This window comes from Narcine bancroftii, chromosome 6 (genome assembly GCF_036971445.1).
Source record: "Narcine bancroftii isolate sNarBan1 chromosome 6, sNarBan1.hap1, whole genome shotgun sequence".
NCBI lineage: Eukaryota > Metazoa > Chordata > Chondrichthyes > Torpediniformes > Narcinidae > Narcine > Narcine bancroftii.
This window is the reverse complement of record NC_091474.1, coordinates 124,133,687-124,160,728: the sequence shown is the minus strand read 5'-3', so window position 1 is coordinate 124,160,728 and position 27,042 is coordinate 124,133,687. Positions and strand designations below refer to the sequence as shown.

At 43.8% G+C, this 27,042-nt stretch overlaps 1 protein-coding gene across 19 annotated transcripts in view; it reads right to left on the bottom strand.

Moving 5' to 3' along the window:
* Positions 1 to 27,042, bottom strand: part of mlip (muscular LMNA-interacting protein) — a 186,951-nt gene that overhangs the window by 50,535 nt on the left and 109,374 nt on the right. For 11 of the 19 annotated variants that reach the window (XM_069885960.1, XM_069885958.1, XM_069885951.1 and 8 more), the window contains 7 exons: positions 20,528 to 20,608; positions 15,615 to 15,683; positions 5,839 to 5,910; positions 5,661 to 5,747; positions 5,504 to 5,563; positions 4,273 to 4,317; positions 2,893 to 2,937 (listed from right to left, as the gene is read on the bottom strand). In XM_069885960.1, the coding sequence (XP_069742061.1) occupies positions 2,893 to 2,937; positions 4,273 to 4,317; positions 5,504 to 5,563; positions 5,661 to 5,747; positions 5,839 to 5,910; positions 15,615 to 15,683; positions 20,528 to 20,608 (459 nt within the window). The other 8 variants (XM_069885944.1, XM_069885943.1, XM_069885946.1 and 5 more) reach the window with 5 other exon arrangements.

Below are 27,042 nucleotides of genomic sequence, written 5' to 3'. Positions count from 1 at the left end.
ACGATCCATTGATTTGGACCCCAAGGTCCCTCTGTTCTTCTACATTGTTAAAAATCTTACCTTCAAATTCGATCTTCCAAAATGCATCACTTCACACTTATCTAATTTGAACTTCATTTGCTACTTGTCCACCCAACTTTGCACCCTGTCTATATCCTGTTGTAAGGTACAACAACTTTCTGCATTATCCACAACACCTCCAACCTTCAAGTCACCTGTAAATTTATTGATTTTTCCTTCTACTTCTTCATCAAATCATTTATAAACATCATAGAGTAGAGGTCCTAGTCAGATGCCTGAAGAACTCCACTAGTCAATTACCTCAAGGCAGAATATGTTCCATCTATTATTACCCACTGCTTTCTACAGGCAAGCCAATTTGGTGGACCCCATGCCTCATGACTTTCTGAACGAGTCTCACCATGGAGGACCTTGTCAAATGCCTTACTAAAATCCATATACACCAGATCTACACTCCAGCTACATCAATTTTCTTTGTCACTTCCTCAAAAAACACATTAGGCTCATGAGGCATGGGCTTCCCCTCACAAAGCCATTCTGACAACCCCTGAAAAGATTATAAATGCTCATAAACCCTGTCCCCAATAGTCTGCTGACTCACTGGTCTATAAATCCCAGGATTATCCCTACTACCTTTTCCTGCCTAATTTCTTCATAATTATCCCTTCTCCAATTAAAATCTTTACCACTTTGTTTGCTCCTATTCTTGTCCATAGCTATGCTAAAGTTCAGAAAGTTGTGGTCACTCTCACCATAATGCTCCCCCTCCAAGAGATCTGTCACCTGACCAAGATGATTGGCCAGTACTAATCCCATATTGCCTCTACTCATTGAATCCACACACTGTGTCAAGAATCCTTCTTGGATACACCTAATTCTGCCCCATCTATCCCTCTTATAGAGGTAATAAGATGTACAGTATTTTTATAACTTCAATGGATAATTTCAATTTTACATCTTGCTAATCAACATCTTTGAAATACTGTGAATATTGTTGAAATGTTCTCAAAGCACCATCTGCACCAAAGGTATAGATCAAACAAACATTTCCCAGAGCAAACAATGATCTGCTGGAGGAACTCGACAGCTCAAACGACATCAGTGGGAAATGGTTAATGTTTCAGGTTGGAATTGTTCATCTGGGTAGAGAAGTTGAATGGTAGATGTTTTGGGTTGGAACTGTTCGTCAGGGTGGAGAAGCAGAATGGGCAACATTTTGGGTCGGAACCATTCATCAGGGTGGAGAAGGAGAATGGGTGACATTTCGGGTTGGAACCATTCATCAGAGAGAAGAAAGGGAATGGGTGACATTTCAGGTCGGAACTGTTCATCAAGGTGGAGAAGAGGAATGGGTGACATTTTGGGTCGAAACCATTCGTCAGGGTGGAGAAGGAGAATGGGTGACATTTCAGGTCAGAACCGTTCATCAGGGAGAAGAAAGGGAATAGGTGATGTTTCGGGTCGGAACCATTCATCAGGGTGGAGAAAGGGAATGGGTGACATTTTGGGTCAGAACCGTTTGTCAAAGCGAAGAAGTTGAATGATAGTTTTGGATTGGAACTCACTGAGTTCCACCAGTAGATTGAGTTTTGCTTCATATTGCAGCATCTGCAGTCCTTTGTCTCTAAAATTTCTCCTTGTATATGATTCCCCTCTAACAAGATCATCAAGTTCATTCATAAGGCAAACCATGCGAGTCACTGATTGACAGGTAGAATGAAGCTATTTTAATCTTTTTGCACAGGATTATTTGAACATATTTTCATAATTTGTTCCATACATGTAGAAAGTAGGTATTTATTACACTCAATCTGTGACAGCTACTTAGTAATCTGATTCCTCCACTGATCTTCCCTGTAACCAATGCTCACATGCACACATCAATTCTACCACTCACCAACACAGGGTTAATCCTACCAGCCTGGACATGTTTGGGATGTATAAGGAAGTTGAAACATCTGACGGAAGCCCACCTGAACATTCAAGTTCTATATAAACAGCACTAGTGATTTGGATAGAACATTGGAACTAGTAAAACAGAAGATCGACTGGATACCATCCATTCTTCTCATAGAAGTCCTTCCGATGCATGGATGTTCCTTAAAGGAAGTGCCATAGAGAAGAAACCTTGGGAGGACAGCAATCAAATTCATAGCAAAAATCTTACCGAGGCAAAACAAGATTGAAAGGGACTGGATTGGAGAGAGAATTCTTCCTGCAACACCAGAACTTTTGGTCCTGTCCATTACCACTCTACGTTCAGTGATCTCCAACTATGGGTTAAACAGGACTTTGGCCAACCATACTAACACAATGGTCAGCACTTTCACAGAAAATTACGGAAGTTTAACCTGTCCCCCTTGTCCCCCCAACAACTTCTACAGGTGCGCCATCATGAGCAGACATGCTGGATGCTTCGCAGCGTGGGATGAAAGCTGCTCTGCTCAAGATCAGAATAAGCGGCAGTAGGTCGTGAATGCAGCTCAGAACACAGCATCGGCTTCCCTTCCATCCGTGGACTCCATCTACCTCTCTGACTGCCATAAAAGGGCAGCCAACATACGAGAAGACTCGTTGTACTGACACCAGATTTGCTCTAACATGGGCACCACTGCCTCCACACCTTGACGAGCTTCTCTTCTCTCCTTCACAGATCTCCACCCCAAAACGCCATCTCTCTTTCTTTCCCCACTGATGATGCTGGATCTGCCGTGTGTTCCCAGAAGAACCCTGGTTATTGCTCCTCATTAGGGGGGGACCTCCTATTGCTAATGATTACAAATGATTCTTCCACATGACTCAGAGCTTCACAAGCACTTCGAATAGAGTCAAACAGAATCTGGCAGGAGGGGTGGTTATAGCAATACTTACAGATCGTTTCTCTGTGGACTCACTTGAGGGCAGATGGAGATTAGCCTGCACAAAAAATAAAAAATGGATAATTAAACTGCACTCATCCTAGAACAAAAGACGCAATAAGATGTTGGCTCAATAACTTTAACCATGGTTGCAGAAAGTATTTCCAAGCTCCAATGTAGAACTGTGCAACACAATCCTGGCCTCTGCCTGTTTAGAGTTTGCACGTTCTTTCTGTGATCTTGTGGGTTTCCTCTGGCTGCTCCAGCTTCCTCCCACATCCCAAGGATGTATTAGTTTGTAAATTAAGGTAAGACTTCCACGCCTCGTGAAGGCAGCCGATATCGCAAAGGACCCCTGTCACCCTGGTCACATTCCCTTCTCACTGCTCCCTTTGGGCAGAAGGTCCAGTAGCCTGAAGACCAGCACCTCCAGGTTCAAGAACAGGTTTTTAATCCAAAGGCTATCAGGCTCTTGAACCTCCCCATACTAACTTAACCCTAACCATAAAGGATCCTAGGATTATCAAATATCTTTATTGAAACATATATTTTGCACCAACTGCAACTGCTCATATTTATTGGACATAGAAACATAGAAAAAAAAAGCAGGTGAAGAGCTGTTCAAGCCTTCGAGCTTGCTTCACCATTCAATGCGAGGATGGCTGATCATGTGATCTGTGTCCCTGATCTCCAGACTCCTTGATACCTTTAACCAATAGGATTACATTAAACTCCCTTCTCAAAATACCTAATTAATTGGCCTTGACTGTGTTCTGTAGCAGGAAGTTCCACAAGTACTTTATCCATTCTTTTATATTTATTATCTTTTTCTCTTTCTTGGCACGTTGTGATCATTTAATTTGTTTGTACGTTCTCCCTGTGGGTTTTCCTCTCATGTCCAAAGGGCACGGTGATTAATGGAGCTAATTGGCTGCTATAGATTGCCCCTGGTGAGCTGGGTGGTAGGAGAATAGTTACAGGAAAAGAAGTTGGAGGTCTGGACTGATGGGAGAGCAGTGGAAATATGAGGGTGCAGAATGGCAGGCATCAGTGGGTGCAGGTCACACTGAAATGTGTACAGATTGTACATGGGATGTTTGATAAAGTTAAAATCTCCTTCACACACACACCCTGGCAAGGCTGCCTTTTGATGGTTTAACAGTGGTTTTCAAACTTTTTCTTTCCACTCACACAGAACCTTAAGTAATCCCTATGCCATAGGTGCTCTGTGAGGGATTGCTTCAGGTGGTATGAGAGTGGAAAGAATAAGTTTAGTACATTAGAACAGAACAAGTGCAGTTCATATTGGTTCCATTCAAGCATGAAACATCACACATTTCCTCCGCACCAATCTGACAGCTCTCCACGTGCACCATCCCAAAAAGAAACTCACGTATTTGGTTTCTCGTCCAGCCGATTTCGGTATGCGGCCAATAGGCTGGAAGGGAAAAAAATGTTTCAGAATTACCTTCAGGTTGAAGTGGAATGTGGAGGTGGCGCGTAAGGTCATTTCTTCACTTTGATATCAATATAGGACAGGATATTCATTGCAAAAGTTAAAAAATACAGAATATTCAAAACGTCGATTAAAAGACCATATCACTACTGACAATTATCACCTAACACTTAAAATATTCCATTCAGATTTAAACTTTGGAAGTTCACTAGCAAAATTATTTTTTGACTTGGGAAAGCTGTGTACTTGAAAGGCAATGTCATGGTGAACTAATTTCTAATAGAGCAACTGATACATTCACGATTGAGGAAATCAGTCAAATCCGTCAACAAGAATTTCCTAGGTTAGGTATGAGGCTGGCCTTTATATCATATTCAATAGTCCACAGACACACAAGAAAAATAGGTTTGCTTTGGAACAGAAGGTGTGAGCATTCAGGTGAAAATCAGTGTGGCACTTTCTGACGTGATTCAGTTTAAAAGAATAAATTGATCATCATCAATGCTTCCTTCCCATGTCTGCGGCTGGGAGAGAGCCTCAATGCCCAAAGATGCCTCAGAGGTAGCAGATCCAAACAAGAAGTGATTGAGTGGCACTTTGGGGATTGTGGTGAATATAACAGAACTATCCATCAACAAAAATTGTCAGTGCATTGCAGGAAGAACTGTGATCTTAATGCAAAACTGCATGTCAGAAAGAACTGGTCATTTCAAACTTTTAACTTGGAAAAGTGGGTAAGTTAATTTTATCACTGACATAAAAATAAAACCAAATTAATGGGACAATTACTTCTGATAGCTAATAACACAGTGATAACACAATGATTCATAATCCTGGAATAATATTTCACAAGTTACGTCAATGACAGAAATGAGTTGCAATTCAAAGTGGAGTGCTTCATTTTGGAGAAACACATTCAAACGCATGCAATTGGTGGAAGTTATACAAGAAAGTCTGCAGTTGCTGAGGTCAAGTGCCTACATAAACGTGCTGGAAAAGCTTAGTAGATCAGTTGGTTAAAGCTGACAGATATTCCAGATGATACTATTAAAAAAGAATCAGAAACAGCCATCTTCTCTAATTTTCATCAAACAATGTCACAGTAAATGAAAAGGAGCCCCTGCAAGTTTAGGCAAGTTTTGCAGATCATGCAAGATCACTCACATACTTTGTGGCCTTCCAAATCTGGCAACCTCGGTGAGGAGTCGGGAGCAGAACTTGTGTGGCGCTGAATGGGGATGGGTGAAATTCAAGGTGTCTGTTAAACAATCGTGCAAAAACACAAGGTCGAAAGCAAAGTAAATGCTTCCCAATTATTTCATTACCATCGGCAGGGGATCCTCCAGCACTTGGTCAATCACAGCATACAATTCCTCAGACTGCTGTCTGAGACTTTCAGGTTCAAACAGGAACTGCGTAAAGACGAACAAAATTATCCACAATAATTGGATGTGCATTTAAGATAAAACTAGTTGTGAAGATTAATGTGTCGATAAATCCTACTTGTGAATGGGCTTCTTCTGATGTATTTTGCCCTACAGAGTCTCCCGAGACACTGACTGCTTCATCGATGGCCTATTAAAAGGAATTGTATGTTAACATTTTAATTTTAACAATGCAGCACGGTAAAAGGACCTTCTGCCATTGAAACCTATGCATTCCAATTACATCCAATTAACCTTCCAACCCCGCACATTTTGGAACATGGGAGAAAGCCTGAGCACCTGGGGAAAACCCACACAGGTCACAGGGAGAACTTACAAACTTCTTACAGACAGTGGCAGGTCCGAACCTGAGTTTCTGGTGCTGTAAAAGTGTTGCGCTAACCACTGCACTGACCATGTGTCATCTTCACACTCAAAGCTGCCATGTGGATCTATAAGGGTTATAACTGATTGGAAAAGAATACTGCACTTCAATCATTTATTCATAGACAATGTACATAATCAATGCAAAGCTTCGGTCTTCTGGGGAACTACTGTAGTAATGTTAGTGAAGAGGTCAAGATAACCTATAGCCCACCCTTTGGAGCTGACTGCTTCTGCCAATGCACCATCAGAGAAACTTTCCCCAGTGGAAGACTAGTGCAGCCCTGTGCTGGGCACACCCTTCGTGGTTTATGTGTCTCACTCCGACCCTGAACGTCATCAGAGTCCTCCTCCCAAATTTCACTGATCGTTAAAGTTATTCCAAGCTCCTGCTGACCAATCGTGCCACCCAGCAACCTCATCAGAGTCTGGGGCTTGACTACCATGGAGCCAGCTAGCCTGCGTCACTATCTTCACCATTCCTTCCCCCATCTGACTCCACTTGCCAATCAACTTTTCCTCACCTGGATCCACCTATTGATTTCGAGCTCTTGCTCCACCCCCCACCCCCCCCCCTCCTTTATACTCTCTACTGGTTCAGACCAGTTAAAGAACTGTGATATAAAACATCGACTTTCCATTCCCCATCACAGAATACATGATGCTCCAACAGTCCTTTAATTGCTCCAGATTCTGGCATCTCTCATTTACATTCATCCATTAAAGCTAAGTCTGCTCATTAAAGAGACTGGTTTCCAGCCCAGTCAGGGGCTGTCAGCTGAGGCAGAGTCTACATGACAGCAGTCACTGCATTGTTCATATATGAAGGGGGCGCACAAAATCAGTGAACTGGTGCGGACTCAAAAGGCCAACATGGCCTGTTTCCGCTCCGTAAATGGTTATATGGTTATATGGTTATATGTTGGTGAGCAGCGCGCCAAATGTGAGTAAATCATTTTAAAGGACACTGCTCTCATCATGACTCAGAGGCTGGAAGAGATTTGCACTCACTGACCTCCTGTTTTGCTGGCTCTCCATGTCAGCCAACTAACAGGATAACCGAGATGCCCATTATCACCATCCCTGTTAGCTTTGGCTATAGAATTATTGGCAGACTGATAAGAAGGGAACCTACGATAAAGGGAATAAAAGTAAAAGAGGAAGAATTTAAAATTAGCTTATTTGCGGATGATATTATAGTATATTTAATGGACCCAGATAAATCAATAAAAAGGTTATATACAAAATTGAATGAATACGGGGCGATATCAGGATACAAGGTTAATATTGATAAAAGTGAAGTGATGTTAATGAACAAAGTTGATTATACAAAATGTCAAAAGGAATCCCCTTTTAAATGGCAATCACAGGCCATATGCTACCTAGGTATCTGGATAGATAAAAATTTAAATCATTTTTATGAATTAAATTGCCAACTATTAATAAAACAAAATACAGGATAAAGACTTAGAGAAATGGAAAGATTTAATAGGGAGAGTAAAACTGCACCAAGATGAATGTATTTCCACAGCTACAATATTTGTTACAGATGCTATCGATTCCTTGACAGGGACATTTTTTATGAAATTAAACAAATTAATAAAGTGTTTATGGAAGGGTAAAAAATCAAGAGTGGCTTTTGAAAAATTAACATGGATGTATAAGCAAGGAGGATTGCAGCTACCAAATTTAAAAAACTATTACAGGGCAGCACAGTTAAGATATTTATCAGATTTTTATCAGACAGGAGAAAAACCAGATTTAGTATTTTTGCTTGCAGTTTTCAGATTTGCAGACAAGTGTGAGGTCTATTTTGGAAGGACGAAACAAGGTGGACATGCATAGAATGGGTCAAGACTTTGTGGTGATATGATTGTGTGCACTGGCTTGCCCGCCCTCCAGATGTCTCCCTGTCCTTGATTCCTCCCTGGTCCTGCCCATGTGACTCCAGGCCATATAGGTCGAGTCCCCTCTCTTTCCCTGTCATTTCCTAGCCTTCCTAGTCAGCAGTCTACAATAAAGCCTATCATTCCCCTCAGCCTTTTGTCTGTGTCATTATTGGGGCAACAGATAGTGCCCAACAATTTATTGTACTAGAATTTGGAGGTCTCCGGTAATGGAGAAATTTCTGCGCCCAGAATGGCTGGAAGTTGACCCCCAAGTCCCGGGTGCATCGGTGCACTTTGAACAGTGGATGAACTGCTTTAACAACTTCCTCGACGCTGCTGCTGAGGTGGTCAATTCTGACGAAAAGAAGCTAAAGATCCTTTAGGCACGGTCGACTAGAGGGCCTATCTGACCATCCAAGGCAGTGCAACCTACAACAAGGCGATGGCTGAGCTGAGGGCACTGTACAAGCCAAAAGTGAATGTGGTCTACTCCCGTTACCTGCTGGCATCCCAGAAACAACAGCCTAGTGAGTCCACTGAAGAGTTCGTCCTGTCCTTGGTCACACTGGGAAAAGACTGTCTGGGGGAACCCACGGCCACGATATCACTGACCCAGTGCATGGAAGAACTGATTCGAGATGCCTGCATGTCGGGTCTGAGGTCAGACTATATCTGACGACTCCACGGGGAGGACCTGCTCCCACTCAAAAAGGCTATCAACTTGATCAGGACTTTGGACTCGGCCCAGTGCCACACGGTGTTGATCGCGAGCAGAAGCGGGCCATCTACGTATGTTCCACCATGAGGGCCTTCGGCCTGGGACTCACCATCAGGTGTTACCGACCTGACAGTGGCTGCAATTACACCGTCTGCATCGTCGAGATGCAACTTTTGCATGCAGTCCAGGCACACGAGACATCTCTGGCCCACGAGGGGAGCTATGTGCTCGGGCTGCGGGAAGAAGGGCCATTACCAAAATATCTGCAGGTCCTGACCGCAGTCCAGGAGCAGCACGGTGTGCGTTCAGAGGAGCTTCTGGCGGCTGATCGCATGTGCGATAAGGGGAGTGCCATCATGCCAGCCACCGCACCCAACCTCAGCACCTTGGCCTACTGCTCCAATGACGTCACTTCTGACCACCATGATTCCACTTCCGCCTTCTTCCTCATCGAACACCGCGTGGACAACATGGAGGTCGCCATCTTGGGTGGGCCTCCCCACTGATGATGATGAAGTATCAGTGACATTGGATCAAGCCAGCCCGCACCCGATCTCAAACTCCGTGATGCATATCGAGGTGAAAGGGCATAAAACGAACTGTCTTTTCGATAGCGGCAGCAGGGAAAGTTTTTTGCACCCCGACGTGGTCCAGAGACTCTCCCTCCCAATTCAACCCTTGTCCTGGACGGTATCAATGGCAGCAAGGGATCAACGGACTACAATCTGATGGTATTGTGTAGTGTCGCGGACGGTGTGGGGAGAATGTTATAATAACTTTGTATTACTAATTATGCCTCGCTTCTGCGTGCCAATCCTCCTGGGCCTCAACTTTCAGAGTCATTTCAGGAGTGTGATGATGGCATTCGCAGGCCCCCCAACCACTGCTGACCGTCCACAACCTTCGGCATTCAGATGCCCACCCCCAGTTCCCGGTACTGTCCTGTGGTCTTAGCACTCAGTCTCCGGTACCATCCTGTGGCCTCACCACTCTACGGGTGCCCCTCTCCCCATCACTGTTCACGAACCTCACCCCAGATTGCAAACCAATCACCACCAAAAGTAGGCTCTATAGTACGGAGGACATGCAATTCATCTGGGCTGAGGTTCAGTGACTCCTGGCAGAGGGGATCATAGCCCCAAGCACCAGTCCTTGAAGAGCGCAGGTCTTCATGGTCAGAGGGGCGGGCAAGCCCCGGATGATAATTGATTACAGTCAGATCATCAACCGCTTCACCTAGTTGGACGCATACCTGCTACCCCGGATAGCCGACTTGGTCAATAAAGTCACAAAATACAGAGTTTCTTTGACCATAGACCTCAAGTCAGCTTATCATCAACTCGCCCTCCGTCCGAGCGATTAAATCTACACGGGATTTAAGGCAAACGGAAAACTTTTCCACTTCCTGCGGGTACCTTTCGGTATTACTAACGGTGTTTCTGCCTTTCAGAAAGTAATGGACCGGAAGGTGGAGGAGCACAAGCTGACAGCAACGTTCCCCTACCTCGACAATGTCACCATCTGCGGCCATGACCAACAGGACCACAATGCAAATCTCGCAAAGTTCTTGCATATGGCCAAGTCCCTCAACTTGACGTACAACCAGGACAAGTGCGTGTCAACATGGAGCGCCTGGCCCTTCTTGGATGCATCGTGGCACATGGTGTCATTGGCTCCGACTCTGACCGCAAGCTACCCCTCATGGAGCTCCCTGTCCCAAACACCCTGAAGGCCCTAAAGAGATGCCTTCATCTGGGGTTGGGGTTGTTCTCGTATTACGCACAATGGGTGGCCAATTATGCTGATAAGGCCTACCCCCTAATTCGATCAATTACCTTCCCATTATTGGCGGAAGCCCAGGCTGGTTTTACTCAAATTCGAGGAGACATCGCTAAGGCCACGATGCATGCCGTGGATGAATCCATCCCCTTACAGGTGGAAAACGATGCCTCCGACTTCGTACTGGCCGCCACGCAAAACCAGGCAGACAGGCCGGTACCATTTTTCCCTGCACCCTGCACTGTCCCGAATTCCGGCACTCCTCAGTCAAGAAGGAAGCACAAGCAATCATTGAGGCAGTGCACCACTGTCAGTACTACCTGGCCAGCAAGACATTTACCCTGCTCACTGACCAGAGGGCAGTGGCCTTCATGTTCAGTGCTAAACAGTGGAGTAAGATCAAGAATGACGAGATTCTGAGGTGGAGGATTGAATTATCTACCTACAACTTGTACAGGCCGGGTAAGCTCAACGACCCCTCGGACACCCTATCCCGAGGGACGTGCACCAGCATGCATTTCGACTGTCTCCTGACCATGCACGATAATGTGTGCCACTCTTGAGTCACGCGGTTGTATCATTTTGCTAAGACACGGAACCTCCCATACTCCATTTTGGATGTCCAGTCCACGACCAGATGCTGCCAGATCTGCACCAAGCGTAAGTCTCAGTTCTACCAGCCAGAAAAGGCACACCTCATCAAGGCCACCAGCCCTTTCGAACAACTCAGTGTCGATTTCAAGGGCCCCCTCCCAAACACAAATAGGAAATACTTCCTGACGGTGGTGGACGAATTCTCCAGGTTCCCCTTTGCAATTCCCTGCCCGGATATGACCTCATTTATGGTTATCAAGGCCCTGCACAGCATCTTCACTCTGTTCAGGTACCCCGACTATGTACATAATGACCGGGGAACCTCATTCAAGAGTGAGGAGCTGTGACAGTACTTCTTGGCCAGAGGCATAGCCACCAGCAGGACCACCAGCTATAACCCCAGAGGTAATGGCCAGCTGGAAAGGGAGAATGGCACCATCTGGAAGGCGGTACTCCTAGCCCTTATGTCCAAAAATATGCCAATGTCCCACTGGCAGGACGTCTTGCCCGAGGCTCTCCATGCCATCCGGTCACTACTGTACACCGCCACTAACACCATCCCGCATGAATGCCTCTTTGCTTTTCCTAGGAGATCGGCGAATAGTTTATCCATCCCTCCCTGGCTGATGACCCTAGGGCCGGTTCTGCTTCAGAAGCACGTCAGGGGCCATAAGAAGGACCCACTGGTTGAAGCGGTGCACCTCATACATGCAAACCCTCAGTACGCATTTGTGAGGTACCCAGATGGCCACGAGGACACTGTGCCAATATGAGAACTAGCAAGGGCTGGAGACCCTGAGACTTATTTGCTGGCCGCTGACCCGATCGTATTGCACCAGAGCACGACCCTAGACTCCAAGCTGCTTGCCTTGCTGCCGGAAGTCCAGGCTTCTACCCCCCGTGAAGTAGCAGAGGACACCCCATCACCCTGGGAGTCCCCCGCCAGCACTCTAACCCTGTCGGTCCCTGCTGCGGACTCTCCCCCGACGAACCTCTCTCTGGAGGAGAGCTACACGGCCACGTCGTTTCCCCGGCAGCCAGCAGAAAGAGGAGGTCACCTGTGTGGCTAAACCTCTAGCTGTGTGGGGGGGGGGGGGGGCGCTCTTTTTTTTCCTCCTCTGTTTATGATATTCTGGATAATTGGTACTGTTATTATTTGTTACTATATCACTCGCGGTTGCTGTTTGTTTTCTGGTGGGTTCCATTTTTTTTAAAGAGGGGGTGAATGTGGTGATATGATTGTGTCCACTAGCTGGCCCGCCCTCCGGGTGTCTCCCTGTCCTTGACTCCTCCCTGGTCCTGCCCATTTGACCACGGGCCATAAAGGTCGAGTCACCTCTTCTTCCTACTCATTTCCTAGCCTTGGACCCAGACCAGCAGTCTCTAGTGCAACAAAGCCTATCGTTCCCCTCAGCCTTTTTTTTGTCTGTGTCATTATTTGGGGCTATGGATAGCGCCCAACACTGTTGGTGATGAAACCTAGGCACTCCATGAGCAGGGTCCAGGCATCTGGAAAGCCAGCTGGATTGCCAAATGACAGAAAAAAAAGAACAACTTCTGGATTAATGGGTAACACTGAGACTGAATAGGTTTGTGTTTGACCTGGTGATGTAGTGAGGCCAGATAGAGCCAGCAGTCTTTGCTTATGCTGTTTGGTATCACCTTGGAGTCACAGTGTAGTTTGGCACAGCAGCAGGCTTTTCAGCCCATATATCCATCCTGATCTTTAGCACTGGGTCCACATGCCTTGCCTGGTTAAGTGTTTGATCTAAAACTCTTAAACATAATGATTGTATCTGACTTCCCCTGCCTCCTTTGGCAGTGCATTCCAGATATCAGCCACTCCCTGGTAGAGCTGCAACTTCGCAGCACCAGAGGCCTGGGTTCAATCCTGATCCTGGATGCTAATTTTGTGGAGTTTGCATGTTCTCCCTGTGATAGTGTAGGTTTCCTCTGGGTGCTCTCAATTCCTCACACCATCCCAAGGAGTTGCAATTTGGTCAACTGCTCTGAGTGAGTAGCTGAGTGGAAGAAACAGAGATGAGAATGAGAGGATAATAAAGGATTAGTATAGTTTGCCAACTGATGGTCAGCTTGAACACAGTGGGTTGAATGGCCTGTGCTCCACTACAAGGTGCCCATAAAATGTCCTTCTTATCTTAACACTATACCCTCTTGCTTTTGATACCCATACATATAGAGAGAGAGATTTTGTTGGCCTTGTTAAGACCTTGTGCTGACAACATAAGCTTTCTAACAGCAAGGTTCTCTGTTCTTTTGAAAGAACCTGTTCAGCAACAATAAACAGTTGAAGAACTTCTTGTAATACATTGAACTTATGTGCTTTCACTGGTCTTGCTTCACATGTCTGAGCTAAATGAGCCTACAAAATAACAATCTAACACAACATTCTGCATCATACACTTCACCAACCACATTCCAAGTAATTGTCGATCTCGCGGAAGACCATATTTCCCCATCGCGAATTTGATTGGCTCTGTCCACACTCACAAAGGTTGATCTCTTTCTTAGTAAGTGTTTCGTGAACTGTTACAAAAGCAGAGAAATCTACTGCAAGTGGTCAAGCAAAAGGGGCTCAAATGTATTTAGAAAATTAAGTTCAAAAAAGGTTTAACAGTTTCAGAAAAATATTGAATTGAGTGGGACTAGGAGGGTGTGGATTTGTTACGGCATGGACTAGTAGGGCCGAACTGGCCTGTTCTGTGCTGTAAGTGGTAATATGGTTATGTGGTTATATGGTTAAATAAATGAAGTGGAAGTAGAAGAACAAGGAAAAAGTGAAATCCAGATTGACAGCAAGATGAAAGGTATAATGAAGAAGTAGAAGAACAGTATGAAGTGAATGTTCAAGGACATCTCACTACATATTCTCTAAATTAAATTAAACATTTTCTTCCACAGTCTTCAGCTCAGTGATGTTTCTAGCAATGAATGTGAAGAGAACTAAAGTGCCAGCTGGGGTCTAGGTCACACAGACGATCTCCCTTTCTAATAAGTATAATTTAATGCACGTAGATGTACTAAAATTCCGATAATCCTTCACCCTGGGAATGGTACTTGATGGGAAGATCTTCCAGATTATTGGATGTTTCTCCTGTTAATACCCCAGCACACTTTCTTTTTAAAAATTTAGACATAGAGCATGGTAACAGGCCATTTTGGCTGACGAGCCTGTGCCACCCAATTTACACCCAATTAGCCAACAACCCCCAGTACATTTTGAATGGGAGAGGAAATCGGAGCCCCTGGGGAAAACCCACACAGACATGGGGAGAACGTACAAACTCCTTATAGACAGTGCAGGATTCAAACCCCAGTCCTGTTCGGCAGTGTTGTAATGGCATTGCACTAACTGCTATGCCAACCATGCCTCCTGAGCTAGACAGCTCACAAAACAAATTCTATCATAATTTGCATGTGACAGCAACCTTAAACTTCAAGTTTTTGATCCAGAGGATAGTCCATTACTTGAAAAAAAACCATTAGAGGAAGATATAGAAGAGGGTGCAATTATAATATTCAAAAGGCATTTGGACAGATTTATGGATAGGAGGCATTTAGTAGGACCAAATGCAGGCATGTAGGATATTCTAGTGTCTGGAAAATAAATTAATAAAAACCCAAAGCTGGAGAAATTCAGCTGGTCAAACAGTGTCCTTTATAGAGCAAAGATGAAGAAACGTTTCAGGCCTGAGACCTTCATCAGGTGTGTAGTCTTTGTGTTTTACTTCTTGCTTCTGTTACTTTATGTGGCAATCATGCCTCAGATCTTTTCCTTGTGTGTTTTAAAGTGGTTGGATGGACAATACATTAACCAGCAGAGTGCAGAGCTGGGATAAATGGATAGTTCAGTCGATAGTCATGTGCTTTAAGATAAGAAGAGGAGATTTAAAGGGAATCTTTTTATACAGAGGAGATGGTGTAATCAAATACAATTCCTAAGTTTGAGAGGCATTTTGATGGACACTTAAATAGGTAAGGCCTTATGCAGGCAAATGGGATTCGTGTTACTGGGCAAAATGGTCAGCATGGATGCAATGGACTGAAATGATGTTTCTATGTTGCACAATTCTACAACTTTGTGAAACTTTGTGATTGGCATAGAATGAAGATATCGGTTTCTTCTGGATGAAACAGCAAGTTTTCTTGAACAGAATATTTACTGCATGATTCAAGTTGGTCAACAAACAGGATCCCAGGTATAAATCTAAGAGAGTGAGTAATTATGTTGGATCAATTTCAATGGCCGATAAAAGTGCTATTGCAAGACATCTGGTGACAATTGTTAAACAGTACAAAACCTAGAGGATGTTCAGCAATAAGTAGCAATATTAGAACCATGATGCTCATTTAATCCCTCACAAAAAGCTTTAGCTATTGTCATCATCAATGATTTCACCAAGAGTCTATTCGGAACCTGTGCCTTGAGATCTCTACAAGGAAAGGACATTTTTAGTGGCTGACACTGACCTTCTGCTCCCAAAGCAGTGTATTGGTTGGTATTGCTGCAAAGGCTTTATAACTTGACTTGATCTTGAACTGCAAAAGGAAGTGAAGAAAAGAATGAAAAAAAGGAAAGAGAGAGGTGCAGGAAAAAGACCCAAAAAATTATTACAGAATGACAATGATGGATGATAGGTTTTCACAGATCGACAGTTCCAGAAGAAGTGCATTTACTGGGATGCTTTATGTGGTAAGCCTAAGATTTGTCGCGAGTTGTGCTGGATTTTTGAAAAGGATAATAGTACAGTTGGTGAATTAACACCACAGATTTATTTTCCTGTTATCTCCTTTTCCTTTTTCAATATTTTTATAACATTGAAATTTCATATCCAAGACTGAAGAGTATATATCGATATATGTTAAAATTCCAACCTGTTACCTCAACTAATAAACCTTTCTGGATTTCATATTCAATAAAACATTGAAGCTTTTGCTGAAATCCCCAAGACTATCAACTTGGCACCACCTCATTTAGGAATTTTTTTAAATTTAAAACTGAAAACACCACTAAATGTGTCCATCAAATGTTTTAATTTGATTTAAAGTGAAGATGTATAACTGTGTGTTATCCATTGAGAAAACTTCAAATGTAAATTTTCCGATTGTTTACGGTGACACTACAAAGATTCCTTCGTTAGTCTTTCTGGCTCCTAAATTGTCTGAGAAAAAATTTATGCACATAGTGTATTGGCAATGATCCTTCATTCATGGGGTTTTCTTTCTGGAGAAAGCACCCTGGTCAAATTGGAAGTTCCTAAAGTTTCTGCTTCCCCTGTTGTTTAAATAGACCTTGTTTCCGATACAATAGACTGTTTGCTGTGACTTGCTCCACCATCAACTCATTGCATTTTCTCATACATACCATATCAGCCAAAGTTTTTTTTAATGAAACCTGGAATTTTTCTCTTTTGTCTTGATTAACGGTTCCTTTCATAGAACACAGAACCTAGTGTTGTGCCAATTTAATAACCTACTCCAACAACTGTCTCAAAGTTCCCTTCAGCATAACTTCCATTTTACTCAGTTCCATGTACCTATAAAATAGACTCTTAAAAATCCTATTGTACCTGACTCCACCAACGTTGCTGGCAGTGCATTCCAAGCCATCTCCACCCTCTGTGTAAAAGACTTACCTCTTACTGCCCCTTGTACTTACATCCAAGCAACTTAAAACTATGCCCCTTGAGTTTGCTTTTAGACCCTGTTGAAAGATCTCTGGCTCCTCATCATCTTGTACACCCCAGTCAGGTCACCTTCATCTTCCATCATTCAAAGGAGAAAAAACCATGTTCACTCAACCTATCCTCCTAAGGCATGCTCTCCAATCCAGACAACATCCTTGTAAATCTCCTCTGAAATCTCTTGATAGTATCCATATCTTTCCTGTAATGAGATGACCAGAACTGAACATAATATTCCAAGTGAGGTCTGACCAAGATGTTATATAGCTGCAATGTTACCTTATGGCCTTGAACTGGATCTCACGGTTCATGAAGTAATGAAGGTATTCCTCTTCCTATTGTATTTCTTATTTGTTTCTCCCACTACAAGTACACAATCCTTTATCCGGAACCCTTGGGGGACAGTGTGTTCCAAATTTCAGATTTTTCCAGATTTCGGAAAGCCAGATTTAAGGCCACCCAAATTGTGCTGCCGTATTCACCCCTACCCCGTCTCCCCACCTCGCCCGCCTGATTTGCACTGCCGGTCTCCCCCCATCACCCATCCAACTCACGCTGGCGGTCTACTCCCTCGCCCACCTGACTCACGCTGTCGGTCCTTCGCCCGCCCAACTCACGCTGCCGGTCTCTCGCCCACCTGACTCCTGCTGCTGGTCTCTTCCCCTCACCCGCCTGACTCGCCCTGCCTTCTCTCTCCCCACTTACCAGTTTTTGGAGCTTTCTGGATTTTAGATGTCCAGATAAAAGATTGTGTACATGTACACAATTGACATAAATATCTTGTTTCCTGTGCCTTGTCTGCTTCCATAAGGTATCTAATTTGTGGTGAAATGGCTCATCAACAAGAATAAGATGACATGACTGACAATGAACACACAATCCGAAACCAGACCATCGAACAATGAAGGCTCCAGCCTTCATTTCAGAGAGATTTCTCTCTGAAAGCTAAACTCTTCAGTGTATTTCAAAAAATAAATGCCTTGTGAACTGGTTAGAAAAGCTAAGGACTGATTGTGGACTTTAAGAGAGGGAAATCAGAAAAGCACAAATCAGTCCTCATCGAGGGGACAGCAGTGGAAAGGGGTTTAAGAATTTTGAAATCCTGGGTGTCAACATCTCTGAAGATCTGTCCTGGGGCTTCCATGTTGATGCAATCATGAAGAAGGCTTGCCAGCATCTATACATTATGAAAAGTTTAAGGAGATTTGGGATGTCACCAAAGACTCTTGCAAATTTCAACAGGAGAGTAGTTTGATTAATTGTGTTACTGTCTGATATGGAGAGTATTTTGATTAATTGTGTCACTGTCTGGTATGTAGATGCCAATATATAGGACCAAGAAAGGTTACAGAGAGTTGTGAACTTAGCTAGCGCCATCATGGATACCATTCTTCATTCCATCGAGAATATCTACAGGAGGCTCTAAATCGGTCTCTATCCTCAAGGACCCCCATCATCCAGGCCATGCCCTTTTCACACTGCTACCATCCAGAAGGAGGTACAGAAGCCTGAAAATGAATACCCAGCAGCACAAGGACAGCTTCTTCCCCTCTGCCGTCAAATTCCTGAATGGACAATGAACCTCAGACACTACCGCACTTTCTATTCTTTTGCACTAATTTAGTTATTTTTAAATGCAATTTATAACTATGTTTGCACTAATAATGCTGCCGCAAACAACAAATTTTGCAAAATGTTCATAATTCTGATCCTGGTTCTTTACTGGTTCATTAAAAGACGCAAAAGCATTATCAATTCATATTAGTGACTTCAGTAGCTAGATGTTAAGTGATATTTAAATACTGGCTTACAACAAGATGCCAAGCAGTTTCAGCTCAGTTAAAATATAAATTTAACATAAGTGATCAAGACATTAAAAGCCTCTAATATAAAATTCTGGGAGATGTCACTTCAAAATAATAATTAAAGAAGGAAATCAGCCATTAAGTTTGAAGTAAATCGGAACAATTCATACGGTTTCAATATTTCATGCAGGTGAGTTCAAAGAATAGAAGCAAAGGATGAAATCAAAGGGAGCAACTTTCATCACAATTTATAACATGCAGACAAATGAGATGCAAGTACCTTTTGCTCAGGTTGTTTAATCTCAGTGGAACGGGATAAAGAAAGTGATGGCGAATGTGTGCCTACTCTTGGGGTGGGTGATGGTGGTGGTGGGGACTTTACAGGGCCAGCTAATGGAGAGTCAGCACTGGAGTGAGGGAAGAGTGCTGCAGAGCGAGCTGCTGTATTAACAGTGAAATTGGATTTGGCAAAAGGAGAAGGTTGGTGAAACAATTTTTCTGGATTTGGTGGTTTTCGTGAGGAAGAATAAGTCAAGGCAGTGGAATAGGAGCCCAGCTTCAATGAAGAGGAATGATTTTGCATGGGTGAAAGTGAAGGAGAACAAATATTCAAAGGGGTGGGAGTAATGGAACCAGACTTGAGGGAAAAATTAACTAGGGTGGAGGAGGAAGATGAATTCACTGGAGTCGGAGATGTTGAGGTTGGAGAAGATGATGAAGACTGTTCTATCCTGGGGAAAATTATGAAGGGCCTTGCAGAAAGAGAAAGGGAAGGGCTTGTTGTATTCAGCAAAATATCATCACATTTTACAAGACTTGAAGACTGAGAAATGGGGAGAGTCACAAGAGACCTTTCAGATGTTAACGCATGCAAACTCTTGTCTGATAAATTAGATTCTTGTTGGTTTGATGGAGCATATACTGGTCCGGGAGAAAGCCGTCTCGGGGAGGCAGAATGGGGTGAGATAGGGGGTTTCGTGTCGTGACGCAATGAAGACAGCATGGGTGTCGAATTCCCCAGCTTACAGAGATGAGTTCTGTGTTTCGTGGAAAAGAGGGGCGGTGGAGTTGGAGTTCTTTGCCTTTTCGATAAAGATGCAGGTGAAGAATGACCTGAAAGTGCTGCAGGCTTTGGGAACAAAGGAGAGGTGAGGGCTCTAGGTGAGTCTGAAGATGCAGTTCCAGTCATTGTGGATGAACGCTGGAAATTTATCCCTGGTGTGGGAGACAGTGGCCTGACTTTTTGACAGGAAGAAGATGCTGGTGAGGTTTGAGTTGGAGATTTTCTGTATGACTGTGAACCAATAGTGAGTGTGGAGGAGGAAACTATTTTTGATTCTTTCGAGGACAGGTGAGATACTGGTGTCAATTGTCCAGACCTTAAAATTGAAGTTAATAATGACAACTGACTCAATGAGGAGGACTGGTCACGAGATTTTGCTGATTCCTTATGCACTGGAGGTCGGCAAAAAAAGTCATGAATTCTGGGACAGTGGCAGAATGTCTGCTGAGAGGCAGGAGCTTGTATATTCTGGCTGGAAGAATGAGGTGAAGATTGTACACATGCTGAAGAATTGACAGTTGACCTTAAGGAGGGCAGAGAGGAGGAAGACCATAATAGAGAAGAATGTAAATCAGTGCAGTTCAGGGAATGTTTGGGGGATAAAGGGGAGGGAAGAGAAGCTGTTTTAGGGATCTTAACAGAAGAGTTGAATGAGGACTGGGATTTTGTATGAAGTGCTGAAGGAAAGGAGCTGGAAGATAAAAACGACATCTCAGTGGAGGAGAAGAAACCGGGCCGGAGTAAACTAGAAGATTTAGTTTCTGTATTTTTTTCGGCAGAAAAGTAAAGTGGTGAGTTATTGGAGACTGGTGAAATGCAAGCCTGTCTCACATCAGTGGAACTGCTATCGTCAATCTGAATTGTGGAAATTACTTGTTGGATATCGACAGGAGAATGGGAAGCAGCTTGTGACTGTAAAGAACACAAAGAAAGAGAAAATAAGTTATGAAAGCAATTTTATAACATCAGTATACATCTAAATCTGTATGTTATAATCTACAAAATATCTGTGGACTGTAAACAGAACACAGAACAGTACAACATAGTGCCGACCTATGTAAATCTACACCACATCAATCTAATCCATTGCACCCCCCCCCAGGCTAAATCCAGTTTGGCCTCTCCCCTAGTCAGCCTGTTCACATACTTTGTCAACAATCCTTCTTGCAGCTAAACATAGCAGATAATTTTCCACAGAGCCATCACTTTCAATTTTCAAAATGTCACTTTCCTTTCTGTTTACTCCTTTCTTAATTTATTATTTAAAAAGTGGGTGACATTGGCTCCACTTTCCCCAAGTTGGCAGTGGCCAGGCTTTGAACAGCCTGCAAACTGTTGATACAACTGAGTGGTCTCCAGCGCCTGGGAGGACAGTCAAGCATTGATTACATTGGTACGGTACCAGATATACAAAATGTTTACACTCATCTTACCCTTCCCATTAAAAAAGCACTCAATGGATTAAATTGTAACTCCAATTCAGCTACTTTTATCTATGCATATTATTTTTACATTTCCTGATTCCTTTAACTGAATTTATATTTTTACATTTCCGTGGTAGGAATTTAAAATTAAGGACTCTGAAGTGCAAATGAAGAGGCACAAACCCTTACCCAAGTAAAACTGGAAATGCCAGGATATGCTAATTAGTAAAATAATTTGGGAGAATAATATTTTTAAAATGTTAAACCTAGTTTGTACATTCTCCCCGTGACTGGATTTTCTCCAACTTCTTCCAAAGATGTGCGCGTGTGTAGTTTAGCCATAAATTACCCTCGGGTACTAAATAGAATAATACCTAGTGTCGCCGAGAATATTCTCCCAGAATCACAGTGCGGCTTTCGCGCAGAGGAACCACTGACATGGTCTTTGCCCTCAGACAGCTCCAAGAAAAGTGCAGAGAACAAAACAAAGGACTCTTTGTTGACCTCACCAAAGCCTTCGACACCGTGAGCAGGAAAGGGCTTTGGCAAATACTAGAGCGCATCGGATGTCCCCCAAAGTTCCTCAACATGATTATCCAACTGCACGAAAACCAACAAGGTCGGGTCAGATACAGCAATGAGCTCTCTGAACCCTTCTCCATTAACAATGGCGTGAAGCAAGGCTGTGTTCTCGCACCAACCCTCTTTTCAATCTTCTTCAGCATGATGCTGAACCAAGCCATGAAAGACCCCAACAATGAAGACGCTGTTTACATCCGGTACCGCACGGATGGCAGTCTCTTCAATCTGAGGCGCTTGCAAGCTCACACCAAGACACAAGAGAAACTTGTCCGTGAACTACTCTTTGCAGATGATGCCGCTTTAGTTGCCCATTCAGAGCCAGCTCTTCAGCGCTTGACGTCCTGCTTTGCGGAAACTGCCAAAATGTTTGGCCTGGAAGTCAGCCTGAAGAAAACTGAGGTCCTCCATCAGCCAGCTCCCCACCATGACTACCAGCCCCCCCACATCTCCATCGGGCACACAAAACTCAAAACGGTCAACCAGTTTACCTATCTCGGCTGCACCATTTCATCAGATGCAAGGATCGACAATGAGATAGACAACAGACTCGCCAAGGCAAATAGCGCCTTTGGAAGACTACACAAAAGAGTCTGGAAAAACAACCAACTGAAAAACCTCACAAAGATAAGCGTATACAGAGCCGTTGTCATACCCACACTCCTGTTCGGCTCCGAATCATGGGTCCTCTACCGGCACCACCTACGGCTCCTAGAACGCTTCCACCAGCGTTGTCTCCGCTCCATCCTCAACATCCATTGGAGCGCTTACACCCCTAACGTCGAAGTACTCGAGATGGCAGAGGTCGACAGCATCGAGTCCACGCTGCTGAAGATCCAGCTGCGCTGGATGGGTCACGTCTCCAGAATGGAGGACCATCGCCTTCCCAAGATCGTGTTATATGGCGAGCTCTCCACTGGCCACCGTGACAGAGGTGCACCAAAGAAAAGGTACAAGGACTGCCTAAAGAAATCTCTTGGTGCCTGCCACATTGACCACCGCCAGTGGGCTGATAACGCCTCAAACCGTGCATCTTGGCGCCTCACAGTTTGGCGGGCAGCAACCTCCTTTGAAGAAGACCGCAGAGCCCACCTCACTGACAAAAGGCAAAGGAGGAAAAACCCAACACCCAACCCCAACCAACCAATTTTCCCTTGCAACCGCTGCAATCGTGTCTGCCTGTCCCGCATCGGACTTGTCAGCCATAAACGAGCCTGCAGCTGACGTGGACTTTTTACCCCCTCCATAAATCTTCGTCCGCGAAGCCAAGCCAAAGAAAAGACCCTCGGGTGCACAGATGGATGGTAGAATTTGACCAAAAGGCCATAAGACATTGGGCCAAAATGTGGCCATTCAGCCCATCATAATTCCCCGCCACTCCAATCTTTCAACCCATTCTCCTGTCTCCTCCTCGTAATCTTTGACATCCTGACTAATCAAGAACCTGTTCATTTGGGGATGTTAATGGGAATATGGAGAGAATAATGTGGGTTAGTGTCATATAAGTATAAACTATTTGTAGTTGATAATTGGCGCAGCCTCTGTGGGTCAAAGGGCATGCTTCTATGTTATACATTGCTCTGATTCTATATAAATAAAGGTCCACATCTAAATCCTAAACTATTGACCAGAGCTGAAAAACCTGCTCAGTTTTTCCTGCACATTTGTGTACTGTACAGCATCCGCAGATTTTCTTATTTAACTGAACTGTGCAAACTAAGTTCACATCTGTAGTTCCAAGCCAATTCAGGGAAGGTTTGACAAACCAAGTTAAAGCCTTCTTCCATGTGTGGGAGGAACACATGCCCACAATCTTCTCTTTGCATCTGATGCATAAATGCTTTTCTATCAGCATCAGTAGAAAGCTGGATAGGTCTCTGAACCAGAGTCAATGCAATACCCAGCAAAGCAAGGGTGGAAAATACCAGAACAGTCAAATCTGTCAGGCAAAATGGTTCCCCAGAAATATTTTTCTTCATCCCAGAATCATTCCATTGTAGAGATATGAATGGCAGTCACTCAGATCTGCCCATCTGATAATATTGATTGCATCCTGGTAACTGAGTTACAGGGACTTTATTCCCTGGAGCGTAGAAGAATGAGGAGAGATTGGATAGAGGTATTTAAAATTATGAGGGGTAAAGATAGAGTAAATGCAAGCAAGCTTTGTTCCACTGAGGTTACATGAGATAGAAACCAGAGGACATGGGTAAAGGGTGAAAGAGGAATGTTTAAGGGGAACATTAGTGGGTAAAGAGAGTGGTGGAAGTGTGGAACAAGGTATCAGTTGAAGCGGTTAATGCAGGGTTAATTTTAAAATTTAAGAAAAATTTGGACAGGGTCATGGATAGGAGTATGGAGAGATATTGACTTGGTGCAGGTAAGTGGGACTCGGTCCAGACTAGAAGGGCCGAAAAGCCTGTTTCTGTGCTATGATATTCTATGGTTCTAATACACTGATATTTATTTACCTCTTGCAGTATAGCCACTGTTTCTAGCTCCATCGTGACCTGGGAACTTAGATGAATAATCTCAGACTATTGTTAATGCGTTCTTGTTCTGATACGATTTGGAGCTTGTTGGCTTTGGTCTGTCATTTATGGATGAACCGGGTTATTTGAAAGATAGCTTGATCAAGCTTTTTATTAGAAACCTAGCCGCTGTAGCAACTGGTTCCAAAGCAAAATTGCAGCCTCCATTGGTTATAGTCATTTGTCAAATGTATAATAGATGGTGATTAGGTTTTGAAAAGGATGAAAGTCCCACTTGGGATTTATAGAGGTTCACTTTGGTGGGATGGAAAGTAACTAAGATTGAACTGCAAAGACAATGGGAAAGTGTTGCTGTGCCTTCCTGGAGAGGATAACAGAAATTGTCAGAATGATGTCCCAGCAGAATAGTTCCAAGCTAAGTATCAATTCATGTGGAGGCCAGCAACTAACAACCACAAGATCCTAGCACATTGTTGATAAATAATGTCCTGGAATCATTCAGCTAGAACATCATTCTGACTACCAATGGACCCGAGCCTTGTACATAAGAATGGACATCCCAAACAGATGTTGCATTGCATTTTGACAGCATGACTCCTCTATCCTCTCTCACCCAATCTCTTCTCACTCCCTCTTACCTTACAGCAGTCATGCCCAGCAGTTGCCTGATCCTGGACTCTCTAATGCTTCCAGTCATCACATGTGAATAAATCTCACTGGAGGTTGCTTCTGCCTTGCCTTAAAGAATTAACCAGGACTCCTGCTATCCTGAGGGTGCCTATGTGTCTGAGAGTCAACAGGGACCTCCTGGCTGGGGATTGACCTTTGAAGTTCAGGTGACAGTTGGAAAAAGTCTCAAGGAAAATTGTTCTCCTCAAATTATGAATCATAGAACATTATAGCACAGAAAAAGGTCCATTCGGCCCTTTAGTCTGTGCCAAACCATTTTTTGCCTAGTCCCACTGACCTGCACCCAGTCCATAGCCCTCCATACCTCTCCCATCCATGTACCAGTCCAAATTCTTCTTAAATGTTAAAATTGAGCCTGCATTCACCACCTCAGTTGCCAGCTCGTTCCACACTCCCACTACTCTATGCATGAAGAACTTCCCCCTCATGATCCCCTAAACTTTACCCCTTTCACCCTGAACCCAAGTCTTCTGGCTTGTATCTCATCTAACATCCCATGAAATCTCACAGGAGGACACTATGCTAACATTGGGATAGGGAAGCGAGTTTTAAGGAGGAAATTCCAGGCCTTTGAGGGCCAAGGGTAATTTGTCCTCATACTCACCTGCCATTATTGCAGGCTATTCTGGGAACCAGGCATATCTGGTTGATAAGACGTTCTGGGATTCTACTCTTCCTCTCACTCCACTTCCAACACATTTAGAATCTTGGAGTCATAATACAGAAACAGTCTCTTTGGCCCAAAGTCTGTGCCAACCATTAACCACCCATTCACACTAATACCATATTAATTCCATTTTTTATTCATTCACATTCTCATTAATTCCCCCAAATTCCATCCCTAGACACAAGGGGCAATTGGCAGTGACCAATTACCTTCATGCAGAAGCACTGGAGGTCAGGATTTAAACCTACCCTTTGGAGCTGTGAGGCAGCAACTCTCTCAGCTGCAGCAAGCGGGTAAGCACCACTGGACTCAATACCATTGAGGGGCCACGGCAATCCTCCATAACAGATGCACACAAGCGTAACAGGGAGAAAAAGCATCCAGACGGGCAGAAGATGTTGTGTTGCTCTCCTTCAATTTTGTCCAGGGACTTCCTTCTGAACTGAAGAAAATTTATCCCAGAATCCTGGATTATCCGAGGACCACTGCCCTTTGACTGCCTCCCATCATCTCCATGATCCTGGTGCTCCAACCCAGCACACCACTACCTGGAATGGCAACACTAGGGTGTGGGCCAGTGCCATCCAATCAAAGGGTAGATGGTTCTGCAGAGAGGTGAAACCCACAGCGATAACAAAAAGCAGCTTGTAATGTCAGTGAACTGACTGAGGTGGTCACCTTCTAGTTTTATGGGAAGGATTTGTGGAAGTGTCAGAATATCTACCTCATTATATTTCAAACATGTCTGTGCAGAGATCTAATGATAACATGCTGATAATCAATCAACTGAACATTGGTCAAAAGCCAGATATAATCTTCCAAAATAGTGGACCTGAATACATTAAATGGAAGGGAGAGGACGCCTGCCTGCTTTTTACTCATAGCTTGATGAAGCGCTCAGGCCTGAAACCCTGGTAATATGTCTTTACCTCCTATGGACCTTGTGAGAGCTACTGAGTTCCTCCAGCATTTCTGTATTATTACTAAAATCGGATTTCAGATTTATTGTCAGAGCACATACAACCCTAAAATTCTTTTCCTGTAGGTGAGGCAGAATCACCACTTATTGATAGTGTAAAAAACACTGCACACAATGTACATATGTAAACAAATAAAGAATTGTAAACTGATAATGAATATAAATAAACTGAATATGCAACATATCACAGCGTCTGTATACTTTCGTGTTTATGATGGGTATGAATAGAGAAAATACAAGTAGGATTTTATTCACTGAGGTTAGAGAGAGATAAAAAACGAGAGGGCATGGATTAAGGGTGAAAGGGGGGAAGTTTAAAGGGAACATTAGGGGGAACTTCTACACAGAGAGAGGAGTAGGAGCTGTCAGTTGAACTGATAAATGCAGGATCAATGTTGACCTATAATAAAAATGTCAGGATCATGGATGGAAAGGGTATGGAGATCTCTGAACTGGGTGCAATTTAGTGGGATGGGGCTGAATACTAGTTCAGCACAGATCAGAAAGCTCAAAGG